The sequence below is a fragment of the Fusarium subglutinans genome, assembly GCF_013396075.1.
Source record: "Fusarium subglutinans strain NRRL 66333 chromosome Unknown NRRL66333_c0000041, whole genome shotgun sequence".
Classification (NCBI taxonomy): domain Eukaryota; kingdom Fungi; phylum Ascomycota; class Sordariomycetes; order Hypocreales; family Nectriaceae; genus Fusarium; species Fusarium subglutinans.
In genome coordinates this window covers 1-11254 of record NW_023502104.1, presented here as the reverse complement: position 1 = coordinate 11254, position 11254 = coordinate 1, and the positions used below count along the sequence as shown (strand labels likewise).

General features: G+C 49.0%; 2 protein-coding genes across 2 annotated transcripts; both read right to left on the bottom strand.

Moving 5' to 3' along the window:
* Window positions 1-3588: 3588 nt before the first annotated feature.
* On the bottom strand, window positions 3589-4820 carry FSUBG_4479 (aminoglycoside 3 phosphotransferase choline kinase; the record flags this gene model as incomplete). Its single annotated transcript, XM_036682472.1, has 2 exons — window positions 3589-4400; window positions 4454-4820. 2 exons carry the CDS (start codon window positions 4818-4820, stop codon window positions 3589-3591), a joined length of 1179 nt encoding a protein of 392 aa, XP_036539894.1.
* Window positions 4821-5781: 961 nt separating this feature from the next.
* On the bottom strand, window positions 5782-8305 carry FSUBG_4478 (trehalose synthase; the record flags this gene model as incomplete). Its single annotated transcript, XM_036682471.1, has 7 exons — window positions 5782-6400; window positions 6448-6574; window positions 6626-6992; window positions 7045-7247; window positions 7305-7585; window positions 7645-8030; window positions 8195-8305. The coding sequence occupies 7 exons, from the start codon at window positions 8303-8305 to the stop codon at window positions 5782-5784; spliced, it is 2094 nt and encodes a 697-aa protein (XP_036539893.1).
* Between the last annotated feature and the right edge of the window lie 2949 nt (window positions 8306-11254).

Here is an 11254-nt window from a genome sequence, read left to right as displayed (position 1 = left end):
GATGGCGGTTGTACGGGCGTATATGTTAAGTGTGTATATGGGTATATAAGTATATTCAACAGGCTTTGCTTGCTTAGGGAGTACACATGAGTTATGATATATGATGGGTATACGAGATGGATGAGGAGGAAGGGGAGGATGAAGTGCAGGTTGAACACAGAGATGAAAGAGGAATATATAAGATACTGAGATAGCAAGGAATCCAAGAAGCTAAGCGTACAGGCAGGTCGGATAAGGGCTCGGAATTCCCTCATTAAGCTCCGCGTAGAGAATGGATTCTGGCCGTGCTTTGCTTGGTATTTGGGCGGAGGGTTCCACCAAGATAGGACTTGTAGTCGGCGAAAGAGCAGCCTTGGATTTCTGGGGAGACCCTCTTTCTTTCGCCGTATCTACCTATCTACGGAGTACGTAGTGCATCAGTCCGTTGGGGGTAAAACAGTGCCTTGTTCTTCTTTTCGTACTCAACTTGGACTAAGAGGTAACATGGAAGTCGGCTGTGTCGTCTCCCCATCTGTGGATTCTCTCTCGTGAGGAGATACTGCACCGTAGAGTAGATGCAGGACAAGACCCTTGGGGCAAACACTCCACGTTCAGTGAGGGATTACATGGGGTTTCTGTTAGGTATTTGCATGGTGCAATTGATGGAGTAAAAGCTGGGGACATGGGAAAGGGATCAGAGTGGTGGAAGCGCGCTAGAAGGCCGTCATGTTACGTACATGGCAATCCAAGCCGAGTAGCAGCAGCAAGACTGGACGCGGTTTGCCCGTTGTTCTGGGGCTATAAATCCGGGCCGTTAGTAATGACTGATCTGCAGGTGTTGCTGGGGACTTGTGTGTATCAATGGATAGAGCTATTGTCATCACTCGGTAGTTATAGGGTCTATCATGAATGATCTTCATCATGGTGTCCAAGATGATAATTGGTGATATCTGCACTCTACTGTAGTATCTTGTCATGATTTGGTTCTTCTCATGAGTGTACAAAGCTACCGCTTGTTGTTCGCCTCTGAATTGTGGTTCCAATAAGCTTGGCTACACTCATCCGAAAAGGGCAATAAAGCTACAAGTTACCTAACGTTAGTTTCAAAGCTTTTTTTTCCCTTTCACTGAATTCGAGGCTGACGGGCGCGTTACCGAGAGAGGGTTAAATCCGCAGCATGGACCCGAGGTGGATATTCCCTTTCTGGCCTCTTTTCTCCATAGCAATAAGGTACTTTATTTAATATGTCTGCTGTTGTGGTGATCATGCCATTCACCGCGGATGAAATTTGAAGGGCATGGATTTGGGTTCTTGTGTTTCTGTTATGATATGAAAAATGCTGCTGTTGAGTTTTTGCCACGCCAAGAATTGGGGCTTGGAGGTGCGGAACAAGGGACTGATGTGCTGTTTTGGGGAAATTTGGAGAGAGTTTTGGAGATGTGTTTATATTTACAGGGGTGATGTCCACTGAAGAAGCCCTGTAGCTAACTGTCTTTTCTCTTCTGGAGAAACACTCAACTGGTCTGTTGAAGATACGATGTCGAGCAACCCAGGTAATCGCGAGTCAACAAAAATAAGTATTACTGAGGAATAAGCTTATTACAATGTCATGCAAGAGTCAGTCACTGCGGCTTACAGTATCCTCAGCGCCCCAGCATCCCTGTCCTCCATGTCGTCATCCCTAATCCCTGACGACGCACTTCTTTTTGCCTCAGGGGTTTCGGTTCATCCATCCTGCACGCACGCACGCACGCACGCACGCACTGCTCGAAAAGCAAAAAAGTCTTCTAGTCGAATTCTAGAAGATTATGGCGTGGGGTGTTTGTGTTCCGTGATACGATATTCGGCCTGAGTCCGTTGCCAAGAGCACCCGGCTTCAACTTTTACACTCTCGTGAACCTATTACTCGACGTCTCTTGGTCTTGGCAGAGAAGAAAGAGTGAGATGGTATACTACGAGTCACTCGGCTTTTACGTACAATAAACAAAACCTGTCCATTGTCCCCATGGGACATCTCCATATTCCCCCAGCAATTTCACCTCGGGATACCCGGGGCACTCCAGCTTTTTGTTCTCTTGGCTTTTGGAACGTAGCGTGTTTGAAGAATGCTCTGTCCAAACCGAAATATTATCGACAGACGTGTCCTGTGCGTTGAGGTAATGCCTATGTCCTGAATCATGCTATTTCCTAAGCGGTGCACTATAGGCTCTGCCGCCGGCAGCTAGATAGATGGGTGTCTTCCGTGTCGCTGCCGGTTCTTGTTTGACCCTGTAGATCTGGTAATTCTGCGGCTTGCAGGGGTGGGCTGTGCTAATGCATCATTCGATATGAGTTGGTCACTTGGTGGGAAAGGAATACACCAAGATCGTCAGTGTTTCTGGAAGGAATCGATGAATAGCGGTTCGACTATCGTCGGTTCAAGAGTGAGCAGATAGACACCTTCACAGCCTATCATGTACTACAGAGTAAAAGCAGTGATATCATTTTCTCATCGACCTTCTGTGTCGTTATGCATCAAGCCGCCTCGTACCGAAGCTTGGCCTCTCGACATGGCAAGTATCCTCTCCTCAAGCATCCGTCAATCTCCCAAAGTCTTGGCCGGTAAAGACATCCGGCCTCCCCAAACTCAGTGCAGACCTTGAATCCTATACTTACAAAGGAACATCAAAGCCCGGATCAGCATCATGATAATAACTCTTGTAAGTAATAAAGGCCGATAATCTGGATGCCTATTACATCACAGCACAGCGTAGGGCCTCATGAGGGTCTAAGCATAATTCACGTCCCCATCGCTTCAGCGGAAAGAGTCGGTCTTTCTCATCAGTGCTTTCTCCGCTTCTAAAGGAGTGCTGAGGGCTTCATGTCCAATAAGCTTGGTTAGCGAGTATTTATGTCTGTGCTGATATCCTCACCGATGTGTATATGGCCCGAATGTTCTCCATTCAAGACCGGCTTCAAAGCCGGCGATATCCTCCTGCACAAGTTATGCTTTGCCCCGATGCTTTAATTACGTATGGAGTCTTATCGGTTACTCAGTATCGAAACTCGTCACGTCAAGGGTCTAAATTCATTCCGCGCCGGGGAAGGGATGAAGCAGGTCGTTCCGAAGTGAAAGCAGGGACATGTTTCCCATTGCCTTGATGAAGATCTTGATGCCCCACGAGATAACGTGTATCAATCTCATGACTCGATCATATGACTTCTCCGACTCTTTTACGTTACTTGAAAGGAAAGTTGAGCTTTGACGATATCATCAACGCGCAGTCTGGCATCAGCATCGTCAGCATGGTGGAGATCTTTGCGATTGTGGACAGTTCAGACGCGGGATGAAACATTGAGGCTTTATTCCTTGTCATACTAAGTTCTGAAAATACTTTCCAGGCTCTAAATTACATCCCATGGGGATTCGCCAAACCAGGAGTCGTGACTCTTTTCGACAGCCCTGATCAATCAGCCCGTGCATTTCAAAACATAAAACTTCGCCATTTGCAGGAAGGTACACCGATTCCTTCCGAGTTCAGTCGCGTGTTGCGTCCACTCGACGCCAGTAAAAGCCAGAACGTCGCCTCGGCTTGCGCAAACAGAATTCTAGGTCATCAACCTTCAAGATCAAGGCTGCTGACATCTCGCAATTCCCTGGTAGGCCGCCAACTCAGCCGGGAACTCCTCTTCAAAGATCTCAGCTGCGTAACTGTACCAGTCACTGTTCGCCTCGCTAGTTCTCGCCTCAAAGAACCGTGCGTACTCCCACCAAACTGGATACTGTCCTGCACAGTCCCAACCAAGGATCCAGCTGATAATGTTGTTAGAGACAACAATGTTCTTTGGGCACAAGGCCCCATGGGTGAGCACCGAAGAATAATCAGTACGAAACTGAGAGATCAAGGCCTTGGACACAGCCTTGGGCACCGACTCATACAAAGTTGACATGAGAAGTGCCATGAACTGCTTCTGGTTGGGGCTTGGACGAATTGCGTAGTAGGTATGGTCAGGATGCTTATCTTGAAGCAAGGTGTACTTTCCTGCCTCGATAGATCCTAGGGGAAAACCTTGTCCCTGCTTGCTCTCACTTCGCATCTTGTTGAGGAGGTTGCGGAGTTGCCTGGCGTACATATACTTGTCACTCTTTGTCAGTCTAGGCCAAACATCCTCAAGCAACTCGCCAATCACGGTGCGAGTAATGGCGCCTTCTGAAGAAGAGATGTCCTGATCATGAAGGGACAGAGGGAGAGCTCGAGTATGGCCCAGCATGGACAGTCTCTCATGCTGGACCATTCCAGCATTGGAGATGAGAAAGGTATATGTCTTGGGCTTGCCAGGCGCATCATTCTTCTTGCTCGGAGCGGCCTGCAAGCAGAGGTTCAAGTTCCGGTTTCGCAAGAGTGAAGTGAGGTAGTGGGTGGAGTCGTCTGGCAGAGGAGCTACGCATTCAATCAGTGCTTTTGAACCTGTAACCACTTGCATTTTTGCTTACCATGACCAAGGGGCTGTACATCGGTGTAGTACTTCTTCGCGGGAGTGATTTTTGGCTTCTTGTCACGTTTCTCCTTGGCCTCCATCATGAGCTCGCTGATGGACCGCTTGAAGGAGCCTCCGTCAGGTTTCTGAGAGCCCCGGGAGGAACGGTTAGACCAGTCACCCAAGGCATCTCCATTAGCACCTGTGATCCTGAAAGGAGCCAAAGACTCCTCTCTTTTGACGAAAAGGGCTGGCTTGGGAGACTTCTCTCGAGGAGCCTCAGTGAGCATCCGAACCCGCTCAGGATTCATCGCGGTCACGTCAGGCGCGGGTGGAACAGAAGGACCCGGAGCGGGATCCGGAGCTGGGCCAGGGTCAGACATGACAGTAAGTTTAGTAGCCCAAGAGCTTTGCAGACTGCACAAAGATCTGTAAAGAGTGAGAGGTTGCAGAAGCTGATGGAGATGGCCAAAGACCATCGAGAGCTGATTTCAATCGTAGCACAAGATTGTCTTTGTGCATAACAGACGGGAACAACAAACGGAAAGGAAACTCGAGAATGAGATGACGAGATGTAAGCAAAACAAAACAAAAGAAAAGAAAGCATTTCAGGCCCCGTCGGTGTCGTCATCTGAAGGCCCCTTCCTTTGAGGCGAGTTGTAAACGCAACTGCCTCGCACCTGCCTGGCACTGGCGACTGAATAACTGCGCCAGTTCCCCATTTCACGAGGGACCCAATCAAACACAAGAAAGCCGATAATTTACATTCAAAGGAACCGATTGCTTCTGAATCATCGTAACATAGCAGGGTTCGTGGTTAATGAAAGCCAGAGTGTCTGGCTGCTGTTGTTACCCATCAAGACCGACCTTTTGTGATGTTGGTTGACAATGATAGAAAATATATCTCAGCAACGCATCAAGCTGTAGCATAAACTGGGCATTGTTTTCTTGTATTAGAAACAGATGTTGATGAGAACCACGGAACGGTGTGTGGTTCTGTGCAGACTGACACGGTTAGTAGATAGACAATTAAGGACTGACAGGAATTTAAATCTGAAAGGAGCACGCCTTTACACTCACAGTAACTTCAAGAGAAGATGGCACTAATAGATATAAGATAATTTTATTTCATAAGCTCAACATAAATCTGTTACTGATATAAAGTGGAATTCGTTTCCCGACCATACAGCCCAACATTTCATACATAAGCCCGTCGTAGTCATGAACAACATTTCTAACAACCCTTTGACCTCAAACACATAAACGTCTATCCTCTTTTTTTTTTACCCCAGAAATTTTCGGATAAAACGGAATCTATGACAAGGAGCAACGGTGCTCAAAACATTACTCGCCGTTTTCCTGGACCGGCTCCTCTTCCTTTCGCTGCGTGTAGTGGCGAGGAAGACGATTCTCGCCCTCAGTGTAAGGGAAACCAGCCTCTTCACGAGCCATATCGTTTACCCACTTCTCATTACCCTTGAGGCCAGGGTTGCAGCCCAGCTCCTGGCACTTGGCAGCCAAGTAGAACCAGCCAAGAGCGTTTCCGACAGTGCCGACCTCGTCACTGACACCGTTCTTAGCCTCACGAGACATCCTGGAATGGAGCTCATGATCAGTGTAAAGGTCCATGAGATGTCCAGCAACGGTCTTGTAGTCGCCAGGGGTAACGAGAAAGCCATTGACCTTGTCCTTGACCTGAAGAGGAATACCGCCTTCATTGGAGACAATCACAGGAACCCCAGCGTGAAGAGCTTCAGAAACCTTGATTTCGAAACCCTCACGGGTGGACAGCTGGAGAATAACGTGGGCATTGGCAATGATCATGTTGAGAAGCTGGTCGTTGGCGTCCAGGCGCATGACGCTGACGTCGTCGAGAAGGTGAGGGTAATGATCTTCAAGTTGAGCCATGGTCTGATCAAAGATGATGGCACCATCTGGGTCATCAATGGACCCATTACCGCAGCTATAAAAGTTAGCAGCAGTTCTAAGATTGGCACATTATTGACTTACACAACGAGCTGAGGAACATCAGAAATGTTGGCCTCATCACAACGGCGGCGGAACTCAGCGTATGAGTCGATGACAGTGGGGATACCCTTGGCTGGGTCGAATCGAGCAACTTGAGCAATGTACTTGCCTGCAGATCGGTGTTAGTTGATTACTACTAAACGACGAGAACTAATCTTACGGTTTGGCCAATCGAGCTCAGTCATTCTCTGGTTTCGGCACTGTTGATTGTAGATATGAGCATAGTAGCCGGTGTCCCACTTGTTCATGTGTTTGTTGAGGCCGTCAATCCAGTCGGTAGTAGCGGGGAGATAGACAACCTTCTCCTTGGGAACCGTGTGAGGAACAAACTTAGGGATAGGGTGACTGATGAACATATCGGACTCTTTAATGTTGCTCCAGAGGTAGTTCCAGATGTCATTCTGAGGAGAACCCTCGATTGCGACGAGATCGCTTCGGATCTGAATGTGCGATCGGTACAGAATAGGGCGATCAGGTGTGATTCTCTTGATCATGGGGACGAGACCAGGCATCTGAGGGTCATCGATCTATTTCCGTTGTTAACTCCCGTGATCCCAATTTTCGAAACAATTGACCTACAATGATGACATCAGCACCACCATCCTCAGGGGGACGCAGAGGTCCACCCTCAGACAGCCAGTATCGCTTAGCATTCTCTTCAATCCAGTCGGTGATAGCAGCCTTCTCCGCGTCCGAAATGCGCTGGTCAGGGTGACTGACACCCTGGAGAATGTTGTGCTGATTCTTCGTGATTCGGAAAACGCCAGGTCGTGGCTTGGGCACTGGAATCGAGTCAGAATCGTGTGATGGCTGATATTCTCTGGAGTGTTTCTACATACCATACCAGGTCACATCAACACCCAAGAGACGGCTAAGACGGACAAGAGCGTGTCGCATGAGAGCGACACCACCACCCTGAGGAGTAGCACTGAAGAATGCAATCTTAGTCTTTTTCTCGCGGAGCTTGTTGGCATAGAACTGCATAGCACCCCATGTGGCACTTGAGCAGGTGTCCTTGTGGTTTTGAAGGTTGGTGAGATGAACACGGAAACCAGCGTCTGTCTGAACAATACCGCGGTAGCCGACCTGCAGATGAGGAACAAGAGAGGGACCAAAGTTACTGAAGCAAATATTGTCAGTTGCTATTTATGCGGACATTCGTTTTTCTTGTCAACTTACAGAATACACTTTCGGGCCATGGAATCTGCTTGCTCATCAACGCGCTTGACGTCCCAGAAGTTCTTCTCCTTAGCTTCGTGGTCGGGTCGGAGCACAACAGGTACAATATCGAGGTCAAGCCAAAGGCGCGAGCACAGAGAAGGACTCATGTACTTGAGGGTGACGGGGAGACCAGCTCCAATGAACTTGACAAAGTTCTCGTGCTCATAAGTCTCTACCTCGTTGATGATGTGGTTAGCAATGAGATCCTGGCCCTCACGCATATCCTCATCGAGGGAGATGTGCTTGATGGAGAAATCATTGAGGTAGACGGTGTCGTGGATAGCAAGTGCAATCACAGCGGTATGGTCATCGGCGAAAACGGCAGAGATTCCAAGGTACAGAGTCTACGATTGAACTGTGTTAGTCGCTTCATGTGCTAAAGATGAGATCGACCTCGGTCTCCATAATACAGGGATCTCAAGAGCTCCAATTGCTATGACGCAAGTTGTCATGAGGGATACATGATACGACGAAAACGGGAAGCACGGGATATCAAGAGCAAACTTACCTGGAGAGGGGCATTGACGTGACCATCCTTTTCGACGAGAAGGCTCATCTGCCTCTTGCGGTGCGACGTAGCGCCCGTGGAAAACTTGCGGGTAGGCTTGTTGGAACTCATGATGGCAGCAATTGTAGCAATTGGCGGGGTATTGGTTGTAAAGGCGGGGTAGGTTTTGGTGCTAATTAAAAACGAACGAGCTCTCTCTGTGACGTGAAGAGAAGAAAGCTCAAGTGAAGCAGCTACGGATGGATGTAGAAGAAGTGAGAAGAATGAACAAGACTGCGGCTGGGCTGGACGACAAGATATAGTCTTGGTACACCTCCTTGATCAGGTCAGACAGACAGACAGAAAGGCGGTCGTGGGTAGGAGGTCGGGATCGAAAGAGTAGTGGAGCTATAGCACAGCTTGAACGTGGACACCCCGGGTGAGATGTAGAGTATGAGGGATCGAGGGCCCTGAGAGATTCGTGTTGGCAGCGACCGAGCAGGGAAGCCAGACAATGTGCAGAATGGAAGACAAGGTCAAGCTTGGTTGAGGTACCTGGACAATAGAGGAGGCCCCGTCAGCGCGGGTCTCTGCAGGAGGTTGACGAGGGTGGTGATGTATGTACAGTACTTGACGGCCTCGTGTGAGACAAACAGACAAGGAAGCCGACTGGGGGCGGGGAAGGGTTAAGAGACTGGGCGTGGGGTCAAGAGCCAGTTACGTTTAAGGAAACAAGGTGAGTAACTCGAGCAGGTGATGATTCTTCAAGGTGAGGAGACGAGTGGTGTCAGGGAATGGAAGACGAGCAGAAGCTTGGACAACCTTGGAATGCTTCGTGATATCACGTTGACTCGTGTTTGGTTGAGGAGGCAAGAAGGAAAAATTGAATGAGGCCTTGCCCTTGCCGCCTTTGTGAGTTGCGAAACTACGGGATGGATGGAAGCAAGCAGGAGCGGGCGTTGGGAAACTGTAGGTGGCACCTACTTCTTCTGCGATGGCCCGTCTGCGTGTCAGTTGACAATGGTTTTTACCCAATACCTTATCTTGGAAGCTCAAACCCAAGGTAACGATTTTCTCGTTACCAACGATAAACACGAAATCGAAACAAAGTATCAAAGCCGAAGAGCCCGGGATCACGGAAACGGGGGGGTCAGGAGAACGAGAGATGCAGGGCCAAGTGAGGTAATGAGGACGTGGTCTGATATGCGCTATGAGATCACCGGATTGGGTGAATCGGATCGTGGGCCTTTGACTTTGGTGCTCAAAGATTGAAGAAAGAGCCGTTATGAATCACGACTTTCTTAGAGACACAAAAATGAAAATATTCAAATCTAAGCGCCGCCAACGTGCTTGCTGCAGGTACGGCGTCGCATCCAGATGCTGTTGGTAAGTTTTGATGAAGGGGACAAAGTGAGGAGAAGAGGGAAGAGTGTGAAGATGAGATGCGACGAGTGACATTCTGAGCACCGCACCGCAGAAAGAATGGAAAAGAGGGACTCGGTGAGGTTTGTGAGCCCCCCAAGGATGCAGCCACAGCATCACTCATTCTTGTTACTGTCCATTGAGTTGCTGTTGTGTAATGAGCTTCAAAGTGTAATGCTGTCCCGCTTCAGGCTAGCCAGTTACTGGTTAGACAGGCGGGCTTGGTGATAAACATTGCACAGGAAAAAATAATATTACGGGCCTCTCAGAGCATTGCTTGTTATGGTAGCTCTCAAAATCATCACAGGCAGTGAGATATGAGAGATCATTCTCCAAGTTTCTGCATTTAATACCCGAATTGCATGGGAGAGTTGCAGCACAGTAACGCAGGTAACCTCCGAATTGAATCTGTTCTATTCTGTGGGGGTCTTATGTAGTCCACCAAGAATGCTGCACCTTGGCACTCGGCTGGCACCAGATCATCTCTATATCTTCTTTTGGAAATCTAGGGTAAGTTTATTGGTCTGTTGCTTCAGCTGTCAACTGCTGGGCTGTCACCTAGAAAGTACACTACTGTAAATGTTAACGGGCCCTAAAACGAAGTAGCGCTGCGGAACCCCGCGTTGTCGGTGGGGTCCGTCCATTGCGTGAGCTGCCAGGCCTGGGCATCGTTCCACGAGGTAAGTGTCTGGGGGCAGGAAACTGCGGGCGGAAACAAGCCCCCCGACCCGCCGGTGAAGCCCCCGCCAGCCAGTCCAGTTTTCAGGGCCCGGGGAAGCTATCCTCCAGGGCACCCACTCGACCTTGACTCAACCATCTCGATGCATCATAGAACAATGGACCTCTTAGGCGATTATGCAAGGGACTTGCCCCTTCCTTGTTATCTCTATCCCTATCTAATTCATCTTCAGCCTGATTACCAACTTATGTAGGTCAGTTCCAAGCATGCGGGTGCTGCTTGAACTTGGCGTGGTTCAAAGTCAATCCGGGGTCTTTCGCCGCTCAATCAACGGCGCGTACAATTTTAATAAACATGTTTTACAAAGAATCTCACAAGCATTCCTCAACCCATCCTGCAGGGTCTCCGACTCGTAACTCAGCCTCAACATCTCTCCCAAACAACTCCCACTCAAGTTGACACCAGAACGAGTTACCTCGCCGAATACGTACTGCATTCCGTACGACCTCCGTACAGATCGTGGCTTGCTCATTTCTTCACCGTCTCAAGATTCGGTCAGCTGCCCTCCCAATCGTATGATGACCTTCCAGGCATCTTGAGCTTATGGCTGAGCCCTTGCCGAGATATCAATCATTCAATGCAAAGGTTCATGATAGAAAGTATCACTATCGAGCCTTAACATCCTTGATCGCTGACCGGCGGTGAGCTTGTTGGTTTGTAGAGGTGCCAATCATCCCACTACCGGCAGCACGCATGTGCCTCAGCAACATCTTCATTGGATCTGCCTTTGTCCTGGATGTGTCGGACAAGGTCCCCCAACAGATCCAAAGCGGACGGGTGAGCTTCCGGGCGCCGTGCAGAGATTGCATGTGCTTCAATCCTCGAGTTTCACAGAAAAGGCGGCAAAACATAGAGCGGTGGAACCCACGATGCAAGTACTGCATGTAAAATTATGCTCCAAAAGTCCGTGAACAGATACA